General features: G+C 32.5%; 1 protein-coding gene across 1 annotated transcript in view; it reads left to right on the top strand.

Moving 5' to 3' along the window:
- LOC124370119 (U1 small nuclear ribonucleoprotein 70 kDa-like) overlaps window positions 1–23,352 on the top strand; it is a 57,150-nt gene that overhangs the window by 20,651 nt on the left and 13,147 nt on the right. The window contains 4 exon segments of the mRNA XM_046828411.1: window positions 495–521; window positions 524–595; window positions 981–1,215; window positions 2,194–2,450. Coding sequence (XP_046684367.1) covers window positions 495–521; window positions 524–595; window positions 981–1,215; window positions 2,194–2,450 — 591 coding nt within the window.

The following is a 23,352-nucleotide window of genomic DNA, read 5'->3' on the forward strand; positions in this document are numbered from 1 at the left end:
AACTTAAGCTTTGTATATAGGAATAATTACTCTGTAATACAAATACATTTCAAACTATAAACCATTATAAAATACAAGAAATTAAAATTAAATCACTAATAAGATTAAATTTAAATTGGATTTGTAAACTAAATAAATACAATACTGTTGTGGTACAATAGTTATGTTTTAAAGCCATTTTAAAACATATATAAAAGGATCATATGATGATTTATACGTTTAACACGATAGTTAGTTGTTATCTTATTAAAAAATTAAGGAAAGCTTTTTGTTGCTTGCGTATTACATACATAAAATTTAGTTTTAATAATAACAAATTCAATGTAAAAGTATAGATAAGTTTAGTTTCAGGACTGATTTTTCTAGTAGAAGGTTAAATGTATAATTGGTAAGCATTGTGAACAGGTGAAATGGACGGAGACAGCCAAGGTTTGTATATTTTGGAGGTAATAATTTTCCATTATTGACACATGCCCCTTGTGCTTACTTTACAGCTGCTTACAAACATGCCGATGGGAAAAAGATGACGGGCGGAGAGTCCTGGTTGATGTGGAGAGAGGTCGCACTGTGAAGGGGTGGATGCCACGGCGATTAGATAAAGTAACACAATACCCTCTTAAAATAGTTATAAAATTCTCTTATTAGGCCTAACCTACTGAATACAAGCTGTAATGTTTTTGGTGCTTAAACATTCTTTGTCTATGGTACCATGCTTTTAAAAAGACATTCATATTACATTTTGTAAGCTACTAACAATATTTTACATAGTTGATTTTCATAATGACATCCTCATGGGTGGTATACTCTGCACTAAACATTTAACTATTTTACAGTAAGACACAAAAGTTCTGCACATTTAATACAAGTAAAAGGTTAATCTGTTTCAATATAAAAAATATTGAATGGCAATTTTAATTTATATGCAGAACGTAATTCAATATGTATGTGGAGGTTTCATGTGTTAATATGGGTGTCGATAGGTGGAGGACTGGGAGGTACCAGACGAGGAGGTCCTGATGTGAACTTGAAGCACTCTGGGCGAGAGGATAACGAACGTGAGAGAGAACGTTATCGCCTGGAGAGGGAGAGAGAGGCAGCTGGGGACCGAGGAGGCCGTGACAGAGATCGTGATAGGGACCGGGAGAGAGAGAGAGAAAGGGAGCCACGAAGACGGTCAAGAAGTAGAGACAGAGAAAAGAAAAGGAGATCACGCAGGTAATTATGCAAACAATAAATGTTAGGATTCTTGACAAGGCTTAAAACAATTTCAGTTCCTAAATATTATTATCTAACATAAATGTTAAAAAAAAAATGCTGAGATGAATTTGTTGTAAGATTATTATCGTGAAATGATTAAATTCCAACAGAGTAAATAATTCTGTGTTCACCATACAGATATGGGATAATGATTTATGATACCTCAATATAATTAGCCAATATAAGCAAAATAATGAAATCTCAAATAATCAATATTAATAAAAAATGAAACAATATTTAAAAAATTAATAAAATATTAGATGAATACTCTTAGGCAATGTACAACTAATATGAATGAAAATATAACTAATTAAATAATGTATAAAATATACTAATTATTCAAAATTTGTACTAGCGAAAATCTTTAAAAGTGCTGTTAGAAATGTTTTATAATAAAAGATTGTACAAGAATAAAAAATACATGGTATTAAAAAATTTGAATAGCAAATGAACTATAATATTATTTATAGACCAATTTCTACTAATAATGGCCTACATATTACCCAAATATGTGCTGTCATACTACTAAACTACCTTGATAGATTACTTGATTTTGGATTACTCTAAATTGTATTTCATAAGGCACATTTTTAAAATCTTTTCAGATCATGTTTTTTATTAATATAAAAATTTGTACAAATAAATGTTTACCAGCTAGTACATTTTTACATTTTTATAAACCAATAATACAAATATAACCATGAATCTTATCTTTCTTATTGGTGTACAGCTTGTTGAAATGGTTCTTTCTGGCTTAACCAATAAAACAAAATACACAATAATTAAAGTTGTATGTCTAAAAAATAAATTTGTTATTTAAAAGTATACAAACACAATTTTTTAGTCTTGTTAGTGTCTCTTGTTACGTTATTTTTGTGAATGTTTCATAATTAATATAAGTATAAAAAGTAATAAAAAATATTTGTTTGTTTACAGCCGCTCCCGGGAGAGAAAACGTAGACGCAGCAGGGAACGTATTAAAGATCCAGAGATTGAAGAAATTGATGAGATTGTTGAGAAAAGACCAAGAGATCGTGATCGAGACAGAGATAGGGATAGAGAACGTAAAAGAAGGCGAAGTCACTCCAGAGATAGAGACCGTAAAAGAGAACGTAGAGAAAGAGAAAGGGAGAAACGAGAAAGGGATCCTGACTATGAAGAAAAAGTCCGAATCAAACAAGAACCTATGGATGGTAGGTTTTATCTTTTCATCTTAGTAATTTGAATTTAGTTACTCATAATAATTAAGTAATGATATCTGTAAACATGTTTTCAAAGATAAGAAAAATATCTCACATTAGGATTTTATTTAGATCACCATTGTTCCTTTACTTCTTGAAATATTTATGATCCACAACAATTTGATGGAAATTGTAACAAAATCAGAGTACTATAAGGTTGACTAGACCCAATTTTGCTTGTACTTTATACCAATAATACTGTACATATCTCAAATTTAGTTATATTAGAAGTTGATGTATTAATGTACATTTGTGATATAATATTTTAATAAAAATAGAACCAAGAAAATAAATCTCATAATTCAAATCTGTATGAAAAAGGAACCAATAAATTAAATGGTATTCATGGGACTATGTATGATTCTACTGCACAATGTGTATTAATATGTTTTGTACTTTAAAATACATTAAAGTTGGTTTGTCCACAAATATTAAAACATTAGTGTAGAACATCATATGCTTTATGCGAAACTGATACTTCTTTACCAGTGTGTAAGTGGCTAACTGTTCCACATGTAGATTATGCTATATATGAGATTTTTCTAGTTCACTTATTAAAAACGTAAGCATTTAACAAAAAGTAACAATTTAACATTATACGAAAAACAAGGTGTAAAAAAATATGCCAAAATCTAACAAAAAGATATTAATTTGTATGTGTACAACCACCAATATTTTTTCTATATACTATAAATGATCCTGTATTACAAATACTAGCTTCTGTACCTAAAATTAAGAATGAAAACCTGCCTCTTGTCATTATCATCAGTTAAATTTAGACTTTAGTCAAGTCATAATAGAAACGATCAGTTTGCGGCGAGTGCCGCTACAGTTTTGAATTTGGCGCGCGTAATCCGTCTGTTGCCGCGAACGCGATGGCCAGCTGCGCCGACCTCTAGCCCTTAGCTCAAACAATAGGAGCCTCCTACCATCCGGAATTCTTCCGGACAGGTTCTGGGAGGATGGTTCCTGCTAGGTTAGCAGGCAGAGACCGGAGGTTGTGGTCAGTCGTTGTGCAGCCATCGGGTGGAGTGGACGGTAGGAGTAAGTGTACGTGGCCTGAGACTTGTTATAATTGTTAGGGAACCTTTCGGTACTATATCCAAATTATTAGTTTTTATTCATCAAAGCTGGTTAGGTTTTGGGATAGACGGAACCTAGTGGCGGATCCACGGATTATTCCTCTATAAGGTCCCACCTTCCGGTCGCGACGCCACGAGGTCGCAAATATTGGTAGCGCGAGCCGTCCGCCTCGGATTCCCAACACCATTCCTAACCAGCATTAATTTTAATTTCACGCTTTCCGTCCATTTTTTTTTTCGAATAACAGTGGTAATTTCTCAAACAATGGCGTAAATCACCACAGGGCAGCGACCGACGCCACGAGGGAAGCAGCGACCTTCACTAACCGATCAGATAACTAAATTAGTTTTAGTAATTTAAATTAAGCTCAATTTATAAACTTCTCTTACTTAAGTTGATTTAAACATTTATTTTTTGGCTCTTTATTTAAAAAATTTTTCATCAATTTTAGCTCAATCTTAATAATTTAATATTTTTTGCCCTTTTTATAAAGTATTTCTTAAATAACTTAGTATTTTTTAATAACTACTAACAGTAAAGTCCAACATTTATATTTTGTACCCGTGGTTTGGCAAGTAATTTTCAGAATCAAAATCTGTTATTTTAAAAATGAAAGTACTTATGATAGAGCACTACATTTTTCAAACGGAAGTAGGCATATTTCAGGTACTGGTACGCAGGCATTTCAATATTCATGGTTAAGAGGATCAGAGGTTAAGTTGAATTATGATTGGCTTTTATATCAGGTTTTTTTGCATGTAGGAGCAGTTCTGGTTAAAATGAATTTCAGCCACAGTTGAGTTTGCCTTTTTGCCCCAGTCAACAAAATCCTCAATAAAAAAACCGTTTACTTCCGGCCTGATATTTCTGGTACTATAATTAATTTTGCTTGGTTGCCCAATTCAAGAAAGTATGTAAATATTTAGGCTTGAGAAGACCACTTTGGTCAAAAATCATCTATTTCCCGCACTTGTCATCTACTACCGAAAGAGTATAAAATCCTCACGAAGTTCATGCAACATTTTAAAATTATCGTTTATAAAAGGTTTAGCATGATGGAAACTTTGTGGACAAGAATGACTCATTGAGGAATATAAATGTCCATTCATCTGTTTTTTTTCTTAAGCCACTGTAAAAATCCCATATCACAATTTCAAAGAAGGCAGTCAGTTTCAAGTACCTTATATGCAAACATGCGAGCTTTGTTTATCAAGGTGGTTTTATAACAGTGTTTAAACAGTATTTTTAATGCATTAAATGGTTTTAATTTTACGTGGTTACAAAATGTATTAAAAGTTAAATAGTCAGTGATTTTCTTTACACTACTGATCAAGCACTGTGTATACTAAATATTTTCTAAAATTTGAGTTTTAACAAAATGTTCCTCTTTGGGGATCTTTAGCTGAAATTCTTAACAGCCGTTTGTGCTCGTTTCATGAGTATTGTTATTATTTTTCTGAGTTCAAAAATATTCCAGAAATTCTTCCATTTTATTTTTTAAATCATCCTTGGACTTCACAATATTCTGTTTAAAAAAATTAGCTGTGTTGGGCCAGCCATTCTGGAAGTTAGCGGTAAACAAGCCATTTAGAAATTTTTTATTACATAGAGTCATGCTTAATATCCAACATTCCGAATGAATCTTGATATATATACATATATATATATATATTTTAAGAAGAGGGACACTTCATTGTATTGCCAATTCTTATTCAGGAAAAACTGCTGCAAGCAATAATTAATGTTTTTAAATTACAATTTCTACTCTTGATTAAAGATTTTTTCTTCCTTCGAGTTGAACAGTGGACACTCCATCACTGTAATTCCATAAGGTGGGTTGTTCTAAATGAAAGAACAATATACAACCTACAGTTTCATGATTTAAAATTGTCTTAACATGTAAATACACAGATTATTCTATAAGAATTCATGTGGATGAAGAGAAAAAAACTACTCCCCGAGGAATTCTTGGGAATAGCATTACAGAGTTTCACTTTGCACTCTATGTATTTGACCGCATAATGATCACAAAAATATTTGACTGTAATCTTCAAGTCGGTCACTGAATGATCAGTAAAGGGAAGTTGGATACATTTTCTTTAGATCTTGTATATTAGTTTTTCTGTATTAATTCTAGATAAGATTTATAATGGTGTGCTTTTAATTAACTTAATGACTTGTAGGATCCAAAAGATACTCCCCCTCCAACACGGGTGGAAACTCGAGATGAGCGCTTGGAGAGACGGCGGCGGGAGAGAGCTGAGCAGGTGGCATACAAGCTTGAACAGGAGATAGCATTGTGTAAGTTGATGAACTTAATAAATTATTTGCCATTAATATTATCATTTATATTTGAAAGTTACCTTTAACCTAATATAGTAGTTGTCACACAAAATAAATTACTATACATTAATATACTATAACAATAATAGCTCGCTTATGAGCTATTGTTGGTTTTTTCAGTCATTATAAAAAGATTGAAATTGATAATCAGTATATTTTAAAGTTTCAAATTACATAACAAACAGTATTTAGCACTTTATAAAAATATCACTTTTAAAAACTGAGAAATGCAGAGTTGTGTTAATACACACTCTTAGATATCAGAGTTTTAAAATTAAATAACTGTAACCTATATCATGGGAAGTTTTGGTTGTTAAAGTAACATTGAAAATATTTTTATTTGTTTCAGGGGATCCTCATAATATACCGACATCTACTCTTGACCCGTTCAAAACTCTGTTTGTAGCAAGAATTGTAAGTATCATTTTATTAAATGCATAAATTACCTCTATTAAATACTGATTGTAATATTTGATTAATTAAAAATAGAGTATGCTAATTTAGACTTGTAATACAAAAGATGTAGAGGGGCACTGTAACAGAAAGTTGTAAGACAAGTTTGTAGGAAAATCAACTTACATAAATTGTTCACTGGCAGGGTAGCGACCCGACCGGGAATAATTCAGGAATTTAATGCATCAGGAATAAGCTGGGAATCTCACTGTACAAGTGGAAAAATCACAAAAACAATTTTTCCGTCTCTATAAACTTATGAAATCAAGAAATAATTTGATAGTTCTGTGAAATTGTATCCGTGCGCGCGCGTGTGTGTGTGTGTGTGTGTGTGTCTGTCTGTCTGTCTGTCCGTCTGTCCTGTACTAATCTGTTGGAGTTTTTCTACCCTATCACGTCAAGCCCTCTACACATATAACGATTTATCAGACGATCAGTTGGCCGACCGATCGTCTCAGTTTAGTCTGTGAACAACTGCTCCTCACACACATTCTAATTGGTCTTTAGTTTACATGGTTAAAGCAAAGAGTGTGACATTATGTTTTGACATCACGGTTGCATCCAAACCTCAACTGTACTAATACTGTCGGCAGTCTGCAGATAGCCAGCTGGCTGAATTTCCCACACACATCAGTTTTCGTCGTCTGAGAAGCTTTGATTAGACAGACAACTCATCCGTTCTCTAAGTAACCATATGACTGACTTCCCAGTACATGTAGCTATCGGTTGTATAAGTCGAACTTTCCAAACCAAATCTTGCAACAAATTATTATATATTTGAGGAGCTTTACGTCGTGGTCTTTCTTATTCCATGAATACTACATAACGAATATGTTCAAGTTTGTCATTTTTATTCAGAACATTTGGAACAATTAAAATTCTTTTCATAACCCAACTCGCAAGATTGCGCGTGGGAATAGTTTTGCAGTTCACACTTATCGTCTTTGTATATCATACTTTTAAAGTTCAATAGGCAAAAAATCTAATTTCTGTTAAATAACAAGTAAGTTAATTAAAAAAATACAACATTAAATAAGTTATTTTTTAATGAAATAGGAGTTAATATAACTAGATAACAATAAATAAGGTGATCAAATTATATTACAATAAAAATACAACAAACATAACAAATAAATAATAACAATATCACTTTACCCAAAATTTCAGAAAAGAGCAGCTGTATGGATATATATCACAGAATGGTCTTATCTGTGATGAGCAGTTTGGGTTTATACGTGGCCGTAATACTATCAAGGCTGTAGAATCAGTAGTCAGTAAAGTCTTAAATAGTTTTGAATGTAAAACCATATGTTCTGCTACACTAATAGATCTATCAAAAAGCATTTGACTGCATTCCACATGACTTGCTGTTGAAAAAACTAAATCAATATGGTGTTAAGGATGGGGAATTGAGACTTTTTTCATCATACCTCACTGGTAGAAGGCAGACGGTGGTACAGGCTAATGACCAATCTGATTTCTGTAATGTAAAAATTGGTGTACCACAAGGATCAGTATTGGGACCTTTCTTGTTCATTATAGCGGTGAATGACTTTGCAAATAGCATGCCTTGCAATTCAGTTCTATATGCAGATGATGCAACACTACTGAGCAGGAACAAACAGCTAGACCTTCTGATGTTGGATCAGAGCAGAGCATTAGAAAGAGCAAAAGAATGGTTCAAAGTCAACTCTCTTGTAGTAAATAATGACAAAACTGAACACATATGTTTCTCCTTAGATTTTTAATGTAAGCAATAATTTTAAACCTGTTAAAGCAGTTAGGTATATATTTAGATAGTAGGCTAAGCTGGGACTTTCATATTCAAACTATTTGTAAAAAATTAGCTAGAGTAATTTATTTATTACGTAAATTAAAAAGCTGTGTAAGTTCAGAGATGCTGTTGACAGCTTACTATGCATTCTTTCATCCTCATCTACTGTATGGAGTGGTGTTATGGGGTAATAGTAGTGCAGCCAAGCAAGTGTTTTTTATGGCAAAAAAAGGCACTAAGAGTAGTTAAGGGTATACCAGAAAGAGAGTCTTGCTACCCAGTTTTTTAAAGAATTACATATAATGACTCTGCCTTGTCTATTTATTTATGATTGTTTGTTAAGAGTTAAGGCAAACCTAAGTAAATATCAGCTAAGACAGGATGTGTACATAGTTACCCAACTCGATATAATGGAAAGTTAGAGATGTTTTAAGTGTTAGATTAGAGAAAACAAAGAAAAGTCATATATTTATTGAAATAGAATTGTTTTAATAAACTACCAAGAATAGCTTGGTCAGTCAGCATGGTGAAATTTAAAAATGTACTGAGGACTTGGTTTTAAAGAGAAAGCTTTTTATTCTATAGAACAATATTTGGCAAGTGATACTAGTGATATGAGATTTTAAATTAGGATAATACATTCATTACTGTTGATTTGTTGTAGTTTATTTTAAATTGTTGACTAATTTTACCAATTTTATCTCGATTATTTTAATTCACTAGTTATAGGCTTTATGTTATTGTTTTGTTATTCATGTTAATCTTGTTTAATATTTTCTGTTAATTCTTGTTGTTAGTTTCTTGTTACTCTATTTAAATTTGTTAATTAATTATTAAAAATTAGGAAATTGAAAGAAGCTTAAGGAAACTGAAATAAGAAGTTCTTAGTTTAAATATTTTTTAAGCCATTCATATTACTGACGAATGTTTATTGCATGTAAATCATGTTTTAACAACAAATAAAGATCTTGAATCTTGAATCTTGAATCTTGAATCTTGAATCTTGAACAATCATTATCATGAATAATTTTAATTGAATATTCATTATGAGAAACCCATTTTCACAACAATACTACTATTGTTTTGTTAATTCTAAGGTTAAATAAATGTACTCTTTTTCAGAACTATGACACTTCAGAATCGAAACTACGCAGAGAATTTGAAATGTACGGTCCTATCAAGAAGGTAAGCCAATTATCTTGTACAGTTAAGTGATTACTCCCTGTAAGGTCTTTGTTTAGAGAATGTATTATCTTTTGCCACACTTCAAATTTGGAGATTACGTTATAGCATGTTTAGCTTACCAGATCCGTTATACTCAATTTATTGGTTATACCAGTGCCAGTGGGTAAAGTTGAACATAATGTTTAGAATTGTAGAGCGTAGTAGTGTTGTACTTCAAACCAGTTTGGTGTGTCTGGACTGTACTTGCCGTATGTAAGGAGCTAGTTGCCTCATTCCTCTTCCCTGTTTCCGCACAACAATTCAGCCACTGCCTTCTGGTTGCAACAGTCATCATAACCTTAAGTCAGTTCCTGCAAAATGTCGCATCAAGCTTCAATTCGCATGCGTCGGAATGTCAATTGTCAGCACAGTAAAAACATTCTATGGCTTGTCAATGTTCTAGGGGTTAGTTGTGTTAACTCATGCAGTATTTTAGAATTAAGTGCACACATTATATTTTAAGAAACTTAAACTAGATAAAGAAGCTGATAAATGCACAACACTTGCAATGGAAACAGATCATTTGGAATCAACACAGTCTTACTTCCATCTTGTATTACTACATCTTCTAATGGCATAAAAAGAAATGATAAAAAATGGCCAAACTGTTTTACTATATAACAAATGAAAAGGTTTTGTAAAAAATCCAGTTGGCCTTAGTACACAACAAAAAACTGGGTGTGAAGTTTGCTTAAATGTTGGATATTTAGGTATAGAACAAATCTGGTATGAAAATGTTAAAACAATGGACTGGATGTGATATTACTAGTTTTAGGGAGACTCGAGTCCAGCAGCAAACAGCATTAAGAAAGAAAATATATGATCACAAAGATAGTGATGCACATTAAGCGGCTTTTAATAATGGTTGCAGAGTCTCAACAGATTGCCTATAAGGTTGCAAAACAGAATCAGTCTTTCAACGATTTTGAGTCGGAAATTTATGTGCAAGAACTCAATAGTTTAAATATGGATTGCATCCTACATTCAAATAAGGTCTGTGTGAATATCATAAACTACATAAGTTCTGAAATTGAAAAGCACATTGTACAGGAAATAATCAAATCAACTGATAAATCTGTAATCATCGATCAATCAACAACTATGATGAGTCGAAAATCAACTTGATTTTTGTACATGGAGTTTACGTACAGTATTTAGGTATGAAGTGCCCTTTGAATATATTTTTGGACCTGATTGAACATGAAAGTGTGTCTTGAAATTTTTCATGCTATAATTAGCCTTGAAGGTTACAAATTAGCTGACAGTGTTTTGCAAAATAGATTAATTGATGTGGGATGGGACGGAGCAGGAGTAATGTCTGGCCGCACCTTTAGATTGTGTGCCTTGTTAAAAGACAAGTTTCCCTCTAACATTTTTTCATTGCTCTATTCACAGGCTTGAACTTGTGTAACTGATGTTGTGAAGAAAATGGCAAGTACCAATGGCTTTTCAGTGTTTATTTATAAACTGTATGTTCTGTACAATGCCTCTAAGAATAGCCAACAGTTGGCATCCCTAGAATTAAGCAGTGGTTCACTAAAAGGAAAATTGCTTTTCCTGTACCTTGCAGTAAGCATTGTTTCTTTTAAAGGTCTGTGTTTATTTATTCGATTAAAAAGTAGTACAGCAGCACTGCAACATGATGTAATTTTTGCTTTAGAAACGGTAATCTGATATCCTTGAGATGTCTAAAAGATCTTATGGAAAGAATGCAGTGATAAAATGGCAATGAAGAGCAGTATAGGTATTTTTGTGAAAGTCATAAAACATGAAGATGACCTTGTAAGTGATTTTCCTTAATTTTCACCACAGTTGCCAATCTTTACAGTGTTAAAGAAACCATGCACATGGAAGTTGGAAGAACTGTCAGGAATGAATATTGCCTCCAAACTCTTAATTTTGTAGAATACAAATATAGAGTCACGTGATATTGTTCAGAGTGTTATTCAAGATGATTTCAATACATATAATTATTTTGACATGAATCTCACTCATAATCATTGAAACTTGTTACTCTAAACATGATATTTCCAAATCTAATGAATAGATATAGCCCTTTTGTCAGTAATTACCTAAAGTTTTTGTTAGGAATAATGGAAAGAAGAGCTAAAGGCTTGGTGCGTTCACCAACAGTATTGTGAACTGCAGATAAAGGTATTATCCCTTTAGCATACCATTGCTTGAATGTACAGAATGATTCAAGGACTTTTTGGATATTCCTTCGTCATTCATCTACAAAAGAAATATCAACTTCACAAATTTGAAAATTTTTATCATAATTTAAAGAGTAACTGGGAACAAAATGATTGTATTTTTTCCACATAATGAGCTTAAGAGGTTTTCTTTTAGACCAAAGTAAGAAATACAACGAAGTGAAGCCAGGTTAGAACTGTATTTTATTTAAATAATCCATTACTGCTATAGTTGTCAAGGAAGAATTTAAAGATTTCATTTAACCTTCAATTTAATTGACGGATGTAAATGAGAAAATAATTTGAGAGAATAAAGATGGCCGGGGCGGCTGACTCATGCATGATAATGGCCCACTTCTGATCTCATTTTTAACTTAACTACATAGTTTATGAAAAGATGTGTGGAATACAAATGATTCATTCAAGTTTTTTAAAACAACATTTCTGCTAATGAAATCACCTGACCAAAGGAACAAAACCTTTCTCATAGAAGGATTTTTTGACATTTGTTAGTTATTACTAATGTTAATAATTTATAACGTGTTTTAATAAAAATGGTAAGCAAAATAGATTTTCCAAAATGCTTATCATTATGCCAATATACTTCGGCAGATAAGTACAAAATTTCATTTTAATAATAACTATAGATTATAGTAGTGCCAATGAAACAGCGAGAATTAAAACTGAGTGCCAGCTTTTGGTGCAGTGAAATCACCAATATCTCTTCTGCACCATATATGAAAATGCCTGTTCTGCTTCATTCTTTGATGTGCAATTTTTGTTGCTCAATAATTTTGCATTCTTTTTTTTCAGATAGTGATGATCCACAGCCCAGAGGCTATGCCTTTGTTGAGTATGAACACGAACGTGACATGCACTGTGAGTACACAGGGAGTACATAAGAAACGTTTGCAGTCAGGGGGGCATTATCAACCTCATTTGCTAAGCTAATATTTTGGTTTTCTTGTTCTTGGTCCAGTTTGGGGGAGGAGGAGACAACTTAAACTCTGTCAATTGTCTGTGAAATACCATACCATTGCTGGCTAAATAGGTTTGTATGTCTGGTAAGACCCAACATACAAATTCTTTATCAAAAAATATTTTTGAGGTGTCAATCCCCCAATCTTTTTTGGATATGTAGTTACAGATTTTAATTGAAAGCATTTTGATACATGAATTAACAATGGGAATAATTTTTTTTATCACAAAAATATATTGAAAAATAAGATTTTTTACTATTATTTTAAAACATAATCACAGGTAAGACATTTAAAGGTGCAGAGTATTTGATAGCAAACATTTTAAGAAAACAAATTGTATTTCGGCTAAGTATTCATCTTTATATACTATAAGGAACTCTAGTATTAAATCAATAACTGCTATATAACATGTAGAAAATTGGGCTTTCTACAGTAATTAAAAATATGATAATGTGCTATTTGTATACTAAAGAAATTGTCTTCAGACACAGATATTTTAGGCATGTGTCTAGTTTGTCTCATACTAAATCATTTTGTGATATGTAGAAGGGCCATTCTAAGAATGGATAATATTTACTTAAAAAATTGTCACGTCTACAGTTATTTACTTGTAAACCGAACACCGTGATGTAATTTAAGCGTGAAATGAAAAATCCACCATTGATTTACAATTTACTCAAGTTAAAAAAATATGATTGTTAATAGTGGTATAAAACCTACAGGAATGTTATGGACAATTAATGCATTACATTTTGAGAATATTGTATGATCTTTGCAATGAAAACTCTAAAATTGTCCCGGTTTAAAGCCAGAAATATATGAAAAAGACAAGAAACACAGTATTAAGCATGCTGTAGCCAAGCATTACACAAAAAAGTTACACGCCATCACACTAATGATACTAAAACAAACAGTAGAACTCAAAATCTACAACTGTTTCAAGACAGGATACGATCTTCTTGCACCATGAAGTTCCAATAACACAAATAACAAAAGAATTACAGCTGAACTATTTCTGCCTATGACATGTTGATAACAGTTTCTGTGAAATCTTTAAAAACAGTACTCAAAAGACCAAGATACATAAAGAGGTAAGAGAAATAATGAGGATAATTGCTACATTTATGTGATTGGGTTATTTTACAAGTGGAGGAAAACAACAAGGAACTGTGAGGTAGACGAGAGAAGTAACAGCTGAACAAAAATTTGGTGGACTGTGTAAAATAAAGCTAAAGCAGATTTAGTAATAAAAGAAAATATTACTGGTTATAATATGAAGTGGATGAAAATAAAATATTGAGACATGCACTCAGAAGAGATTAGCTAAAGTGTGTGGGAGAAACTCGTTTAATTTTTTTTAATGCAATGGCAACAGTAAATGTTCGTAATAGTCGTGCTAACTTTATAAGTCCATGACAATAATATATTTTAAATAAAGAAAGTTAGTTTGTTAAAAAAAACATGGTTTATTCTCTCAAAAATATCATTTTGACATCTCTACCATATCATTTACGGAGATAATTCAGAAGCCAGATCGGATTGTAAGCTGGGCAGCTGAATTTGATAAAAAGAAATAGGTACTTTGGGATTATACCGACCACACCAGTATGAAGAACACAAAAATATAAATTTATAGAAACAAACATGATAGAACGAAAAAACAACTCTTTAATTACAAAATTACAAACTTACAAGCCTTTACAGGTATTGTGATCGGTATTGTTGTCGCTGTTATCTTTCTCGAGAATCCTGATTACGGCAGGCCGCGCGGCATCACATGATTTGCATGGTACATAATTGCCTTTCCATTACAATTCAATTTATATTTCTGATCAGCCCGTCTAGAATTTGATATTTTACTGTTAGGTACTATCTTAAGGGATGTTTTTCTTTCGTTGACATCAGAACCGACACCTGACTTGACACCTTCGGTGCTGCCGAAGCCCGCGCTGATGGCCGGAGGCACTCGCATTTTGGGTGGCGGAGTGTGATCAAGAATAAAAACAAGTTTTGAGTGTTTTTTTCAATAAAGAGTTTAGTTTTAGTTTGGTAATGTTTGTTTTTATTGCATTTTTTTGTTTGGTAAAATGTAGAGGTAAAACACGGAAGTATAACAAAGCGACGCACCAGCTGAACGGGCGGCGAGACTCTGCAATCACGTTATCTACTAGACCGCTCAACTTTGACCTCTGTCTGAGGATGGGGAGGGGTTTGCGATAAGACAATTCCTGTTTTATATTGATGAAATATTGTTCTACGCTAATCTAGTAATCAGTAGAACTACCTTCAAAACCCTTCAAAACTAAAACTCTCTAAAGTCTACCCAAAGCACAAGAAGGGATCAAAAACCAAACTTGAAAATTATCGACCAATCTCTTTAATCTCTCCTTTCTCAAAAATTATAGAAAAAATTGCACTAAAAAGGATGGTACAACACTTGCAAGAACAAGAACTGCTATCAAATTGCCAACATGGATTCTTGAAGGGAAGATCCACCATCACTGCAATGACAAGCTTAGTAGAACATATCACAGACCAACTAGAAGATAATAAGTTTGTCTCAGCCATCCTTTTAGACTACAGCAAAGCATTCGATTGCTTAGGGCATGATTTGATTGTGAAGAAACTATCAATTCTAGGCTTCCAAGGCAAATCAAGGCATTGGGTGGCAAGCTATCTAGCAGATCGCAGCCAGATTGTGGAAATCCATAGAACCATAAATAATAAATCGTGTACTTTTAGGTCCCAAACTCAGCCAATAACTAGAGGGGTGCCCCAGGGTTCAGTCCTGGGTCCTTTCTTGTTTGTGCTGTTTACCAATGACTTTAATGACTTCATTAACCACAACAACATCCTCCCCATTATGTACGCAGATGACACTACGCTTCTTCTTCAACATGACACAGCGCAGGGACTACACTCAACAATCACTACATCAACTGGAAAAGCTCTACAATACTGTCTACAAAATGACTTGGCAATCAATCCGTCAAAAACCACTCAGCTAAATTTCAGTAGAAGACATGAACAGATCCCAGAAGTTCCCAACATCTTGGTAGAAAATCATTCTAAATTATTGGGCATGACAATAGACACCAATCTTTCCTGGACTGAACATGCTGATACATTGAGCAAAAAACTTGGACCTGGAATTTTTGTTGTGAGAAGAATAAAGTGGATAGCTGGACAAGAGGCTGCAAAAGCAGCATACCATGCGCTGGTAGAATCACACATAAGATATGGCCTGACTATATGGGGAGGAACTTCACAACAGAACCTTGACAGAATACTGGTGCAACAGAAAAAAGCTATAAGAGCACTCGCCAACCTCACTCCAACAGAGAGTTGTAGAGATGCCTTCAAATCACTGAGGATTATGACTGTCATTGCCCTTTACATTTACTTAGTAGTTGTCTACACAGACCAGGCAGAGCTTACCACCGGAGAAAACATTCACTCCTACAACACACGGAGAGCAGCAGACTATCATCTTCCAGCGCACCGCACCACACAATACAGCAGAAAACCATCATATATCGGACGGAAAGTTTTCAACTCACTTCCAACAAATCTGAAAATCCTCAACGGCCAACAACTGAAACGCCATCTGCAAGACTGGCTGATGGAGCGACCATTTTATTCAATAAAGGAATATTTTGAAACAAGATGATTGAAGCAAGACCGAAACTTGAAGGACCTATTTCCTTTGTATATAAACTTGTATCTCTTGACGAATGTACATTTCTTAAAGAAATTGTAATAAAGACTTTTGACTATTGACTATTGACTATAGAAGCAAAATGTCAAATAACGATTCATGTCTGGGTGTGGTCGGTATGATCCCAAAGTACCAAGAAATAATATAAAAAAATAAAATTTTATGAATACCATCTTTCAGTCCCAACATACTCTTACACAAAAACATTTATTATGATAAGCTATGAGTCTTCTATTTACAATTATAAATGCAAACTACGATAGGTAGATTGTTCATAACATAAACGGTTGTAAGCAAATTTTTATTTGGTGTTTTACTTGTGCAGAGCTCTGTTGTTTCCATCTTTGTTAGTTTCTATGACATTAATAACTATTGTAACTTTTTTTAGAAGTTTAAATTTTTCAGTGTAGTGTTATAGCATAAAAGTTTGAAAATTATTTAGGTTTACCTGGTTTTGTTTGATAGTAATGTGAAAATCCGTCCTATAAATTTCTTACTAATGTAAAAGGTTTATTTTGGAAGTCATTCCCTAATTTTTGATGTATGCTGGGTAAATTATCTTTTATTAGTTCCATTTTTTCATAAAAATAGAAACAGTCATCAGACAGAAAATAATCATACAGTTTTTATTTTACCAAATGTAAGTCATGTAAATCGTAACTCATGTGATGTTGTAAACAAATGAAAAAATGTTGAGTTTTGTTAAATAAATCCAAAGTTATGCAATTTGACCCAAACAACTGGAAAACGACAATTTTGGTCTTAAATTGGTAAAAAATTTGGGTGAAAAAATCAATGAAAAAAGACAATCTATTAGTATTGTCACTCATTTATTCATCCCATTATAAGTGCGTTTACCAGCAAATATGTGTGCATTATTTTAAAGTGTCTAAATTTTTATGTTGTATTTTAAAAGTACCTAGTTTGTCTTATATCACACTTAAAAGGATTTAAAAAACGGCTGGAGCAACCCCATAAGAAACATGTTAAACCTCTTGAACCATTCTACTCCTTCATTTTTATTTTACGCCTTTTGCATGACATCTCATTGGAAAGATATAGCTATCAACATGTTGTGGGATTTTTGTGGTTTATAGCTCTTTTCCATGAGTTGCTTGAATACCATAAGTGAGTGTGGGTTATTAAACAATCACGTAACTGTACACCACTGGACTTTCTAAGGAACCATGCTTAAAAAAGGAATCTTCTATAAATTATAGTTAGGTATTATTGCTTAACATGTTGGTGAGTGCGCATTTCGTATGCTGTTATAAGGAGTGAGTCAATTACCAAAAATAATCTCAAAGGAGTAAAGGAAATAAAATTGAAATTTTTATAAAGCATTGTTTAATTGCATATAAAAACCATGAGTAGAGTTACATACCAAGTTTAAAAGTTTTACATTGGTCTTAAGAATTTTGTAATGTATAACATTTTTTGAAAGAAGTAAAAATGCACAATGACTCACGTGAAGAACACTCTTAAGAGGGTATGTCACTGTGATAGGCCCTTTGTTGTGTCAGTTATCTCTTGTAACTTTAACTAGTGGGTGTGGAAAATAGCGATCAGAATGACGAGGAAAATCCTTCGTTCCGCTGACGGGACAGTGACAATTGCACAATTTTGAGGGGCTATATGGGCTTCAATAATACTACTATTAATGTTTTTTTAATTTGGGATCTTTAGGATCACTCTTCAACAAGGTTAGAGTTAGTACGAATGAAAACCTAGAATTATTACTAATGGGTAAGGGAAATTATCATGCCTACCTTGAAACTTCTTTCTAAGCTTCACTGATTTGAAATAAACAAGGACACATTAAAATATATAGGTTTTGAAATTTTCTATTGGACTGCAATCTTTGTCAACCAGTAGAGAGCATTCTAGTTTTCTGTCTACTTTGGGTTGTAGAGTCAATATAGGAAACAGGGTTGCCAATTCTCTTTCTAGTCACTGTGTAACTGTTCATGCTGCTTTAATATTATACTGTAAATAATTCATTGTTAGACTGTTGAGGGGATTGAAGGGAGGGATTTGTCTAAGGTTTTGGTTTGAGAATTGCAGCATTTTTTACCCATTAGTATGCTAGTTCCCATGTAACAGTGGCTAGATAAAGTGAACTGGCAACCCTGCTTCGCACAATGACTGCAACCCAAAGTTGGCAGACTGGTTGAGAAAGATTGCCAAAAACCAAAAGATTTTTTTTTTTTTTGGTTGGTCGCAATGGAAAATTTCTAAACGTGTACTTTTGTTTCTCTCAAATCAGTGGACCCTGAAAAGACATTTTAAAAGTAATCCTGGTAATTTTCTTATCCATTAGTAATCATTTTTAATATTAAACTTTAAAACAAAGTAAACAATTATTCTAAATTTCTAATTCTTAATGTCTAATCTGTAGAGAATGGTGGTTGAATAAGCAGAAGATCTACTCCTTTTGTCTGCTAAATGTTCCAAAATTACTAAAATACTAATATATTTTTGTGACAGTTTAAAACAATAATGAGACTGCATAATTGCATTTTGGGTGAATATTTTATGCTGAAGTAATTGCACCTTCTAAACAATTTGAACATTCCAAAAATCGTTTGTTACCACAAAAACTTACTTGATATGAAATGGTTAAAAATGAACAGTTTACGATTTGTTATTAACGATAGAGCTGTCATAAAATGTAAATGAGAAATATAACAAACTGTATGAAGAATGGGAGGTAAGATAATATGGAATATAGAATATTTCAGACAATGAGGTAAGGATAGGGAGGTAAGTTAAAGCAAGAAAATGTTACAAAGAGTGGGACGATAAGTTGAGATGGAAAAGAACATTTGTAAAGTAAACTGAGTACAAGGGAGAGAGGTAAGTTGGGCAGGAAGAAACATAAATACAGTGAACCGACAAAGGATGGGGAAATACATTGTAATGTAAATGGACAGTTACATAAAATTATGTAAATTGAGCAAGGACGGGAGCAAATTGTGCCAAAAATAAATATGGATATAATAAACTTAGCAATGTTAGGGCGGTAAGTTTTGGTGAAACTGGAAAGTCACAGAAAAACATGTAAATTGAGAAAGGATCAGAAGGTAAATTGTGCCAAAAATAATTATGGATATAATAAACTTAGCAATGGTAGGGCGGTAAGTTGTGGTGAAACTGGAAAATCACAGAAAAACATGTAAATTGAGAAAGGATCAGAAGGTAAATTGCGCCAAAAATAAATATGAATATAATAAACTTAGCAATGGTAGGGCGGTAAGTTTTGGTGAAACTGGAAAGTCACAGAAAAAACATGTAAATTGAGAAAGGATCAGAAGGTAAATTGCGCCAAAAATAATTATGGATATAATAAACTTAGCAATGGTAGGGCGGTAAGTTGTGGTGAAACTGGAAAATCACAGAAAACATGTAAATTGAGAAAGGATCAGAAGGTAAATTGCGCCAAAAATAATTATGGATATAATAAACTTAGCAATGGTAGGGCGGTAAGTTGTGGTGAAACTAGAAAATCACAGAAAAACATGTAAATTGAGAAAGGATCAGAAGGTAAATTGAGCCAAAAATAATTATGGATATAATAAACTTAGCAATGGTAGGGCGGTAAGTTGTGGTGAAACTGGAAAATCACAGAAAAACATGTAAATTGAGAAAGGATCAGAAGGTAAATTGCGCCAAAAATAAATATGAATATAATAAACTTAGCAATGGTAGGGCGGTAAGTTTTGGTGAAACTGGAAAGTCACAGAAAAACATGTAAATTGAGAAAGGATCAGAAGGTAAATTGCGCCAAAAATAATTATGGATATAATAAACTTAGCAATGGTAGGGCGGTAAGTTGTGGTGAAACTGGAAAATCACAGAAAAACATGTAAATTGAGAAAGGATCAGAAGGTAAATTGCGCCAAAAATAATTATGGATATAATAAACTTAGCAATGGTAGGGCGGTAAGTTGTGGTGAAACTAGAAAATCACAGAAAAACATGTAAATTGAGAAAGGATCAGAAGGTAAATTGCGCTAAAAATAAATATGAATATAATAAACTTAGCAATGGTAGGACGGTAAGTTGTGGTGAAACTGGAAAGTCACAGAAAAACATGTAAATTGAGAAAGGATCAGAAGGTAAATTGCGCCAAAAATAAATATGAATATAATAAACTTAGCAATGGTAGGACGGTAAGTTGTGGTGAAACTGGAAAGTCACAGAAAAACATGTAAATTGAGAAAGGATCAGAAGGTAAATTGCGCCAAAAATAAATATGAATATAATAAACTTAGTAATGGTAGGGTGGTAAGTTGTGGTGAAACTGGAAATTCACAGAAAAACATGTAAATTGAGAAAGGATCAAAAGGTAAATTGCGCCAAAAATAAATATGAATATAATAAACTTAGCAATGTTGGGAAGGTAAGTTTTGGTGAAACTGGAAATTTGCAGAAAAGCTTGTGAACTAAAAATAGGATTGGAAGGTAAACTGTGCCAAAAATAAATATGAATATAATAAACGTAGCAATGTTGGGGAGGTAAGTTGTGGTGAAACTGGAAAGTCACAGAAAAGCATATGAACTGAGAAAGGATCGGAAGGTAAATTGTGCAAAAAAATTCAATATGAACACAATAAACTTATGTTTGGCAGGAAAAATGGGAAAGTATAAGTATGTAATGTGTAAGTAGTAAAATAAAAAATAACTGAGTAAATGTGGGGAGGTAAGTTCAGCAAAGAGATGTTAACTTAATTAACAGCGTAAAGGTTGGAAGGTAAGGTGGAAAGATAACCAACAAGCATTAAGGTAACAGAGTTGAAAACTGATTGTAAGTAGTCACATTCAAGCAAGGGTGAAAATTACTGAAGATGTCAGTGTTGATATTAGTGGTGTTATTATTAAAATAATTGTTAGCCCAATATTTGAAGAACATTGTAGTGCTAATAGAATTGCTGAGAATCAGGTGAATTTAATTAATTATTTAAAAAAGCATAACATTAAAATAATGATAGTATAAGTGAACTATTTTTGTAATGATGTGCAAGGCACACAAGGTTGATTCTAGTAGTGATGAACCTATCGGAATATATTAACTATTTTCTATAGTATCACATCTTTTATGTTTTGTTTGATGCTAACAGTGTTCATGTTGTTGTGACTGATAAAGTTTTACAGGTTCAACTTGAGTGCTTGCTCATTGCTTAAGTTAAGTAGTTTTAAAATTTGTTAAATGTTGTAAAATTAGGTGTGCTTTGATCTATTTCATGGTAACTTGACGTTACAATGAAAGATTTTAACGATCTGCTTCATTCAAAAAATTGTAAACGTTAAACTATAGAGCAATTTGAAATCGTAATATTAGTTCTGCAATACCATTATGTAACAACTGTAACTTATTGATGAAAACGGAATTGCATATTTTTACGAAATGGTGTTTCATTTACTTGAAACTTTCAGGTGATTTCACTCCTTACTTGACACTATGGTATTGCAAAAATTATTATACATAAAATAATCAACTTAATTTTTCATAAAAATATTTTTAATAATATGGCAATTTGTTCGATAACGTAACAAAACCTTTAAGTTGGCGATTTTTATTCATCATTATGTAATAAGCCATATATAAATCGTTGATCCACCTTTTTATTTTGTTACATGTTAATAGTACTTGCACAAATTCTTTGTGTTCACACACCAAATTCATGACAATTCTGAAAAAAATGGTTCATGTATTTCCCACATATTAAACAGATAGTTTTACTGACAACAATTTATGGATTTTCATGCAAGAAAGTCTTGTAGCTATTGTAATTGAGTCAACAAAGTACGCATAGCATTGGTTCCTCTTGTTTCTATTATCAAATACAATTTAAAGTTTTCTTTATTTTTATACAAATCTCAGTTATAGTATACTTTGTTTGTTAGATAACCAGGGGGATATTGCATATGAAACGAGATTCTTACATCTTTTTGTGTCTTTGGGAAAGTTTGTTGACTTTTAATCATTATTTCAGATTTATGCTTTTTTTAAATATCAATGTAGTACGTATCAACTTGGTAACTAGTATAATACCAGTATTACCACAGACCAAAGAAAGTAGTGGACTGGGCAGCCAGTGGAACCAAGTCGGAGCTGAGTGGGGAGGCACCAAGCATTGTGCCTCTCTATTTCTCTAATCTCACTTCTGTAAATTATTAATATTAACATGAACATTTCAACAATGGTAGTTCATTTGAAAAATGATAACAATACATTTCCTGTATTTTTAATATTTTATTCAAACAATAACTAACAAATATGTTAATTTTGTATGTAGTTCTGTATGTAGTAATTTATAAAATGTATACAATTCTTTGTTTTCATCAACTACCCTACACATCATATACAGTATTTTAAAACAATTTTCTTGTTGACCAAAATCATCTGACCTAATAAACATAAACTTTTTCACAGATGAACATTTTTATTTAATTTAGCCAAGAAAAGTTTTATATGAATAGTTCTAATTTGTTCCAATAAAAATGAAAAGCAAACAACTTTAACAAATTCTTATCATCATGCCAATATTCTGTAAACGAGTTCAAAATTTTGAGAACTGTAACTATGTTTTACAGCAGTATTAATGATATGGTGAATTCAATCTGAGCACCAGTTTTGGACATTTGGTTCAGTGCCATCACCAATAAGGGGGTGTGGTTTGGCTTAGACTTTTGTAATGGCTCTTGTATGAGAATGCCTTGTCTATATTTCTTTGGTCTGTGTACTTCATTGAGGGGATTCTGCGAATCATAATTTTTATGTTTTTATGTTAATTTCTACATAGTACAGCTGTATTTTGTATTAACAAAAATTATCGTAGTATGAGACATATCATTGCAAGTCTGACGGTTTGGCTTTGTTGTCTTTGAAAAGAGATCTCAACTAATAATTTTAATTCTAGTGTTAACGCAAAAAGCTAATCATCTATATTCATGTAAACATTTTGGACTTTAAACAGTTTTTTGCCACAACCCAAGCTTACAATTACATGTCTCATACTGTAGTAGATAAGAGTTTTTATGGTCTCGCCATTAGTTTGTTCACTCCAAGATGTTATACACCCAA

Source organism: Homalodisca vitripennis, unplaced genomic scaffold (genome assembly GCF_021130785.1).
Source record: "Homalodisca vitripennis isolate AUS2020 unplaced genomic scaffold, UT_GWSS_2.1 ScUCBcl_36;HRSCAF=719, whole genome shotgun sequence".
NCBI lineage: Eukaryota > Metazoa > Arthropoda > Insecta > Hemiptera > Cicadellidae > Homalodisca > Homalodisca vitripennis.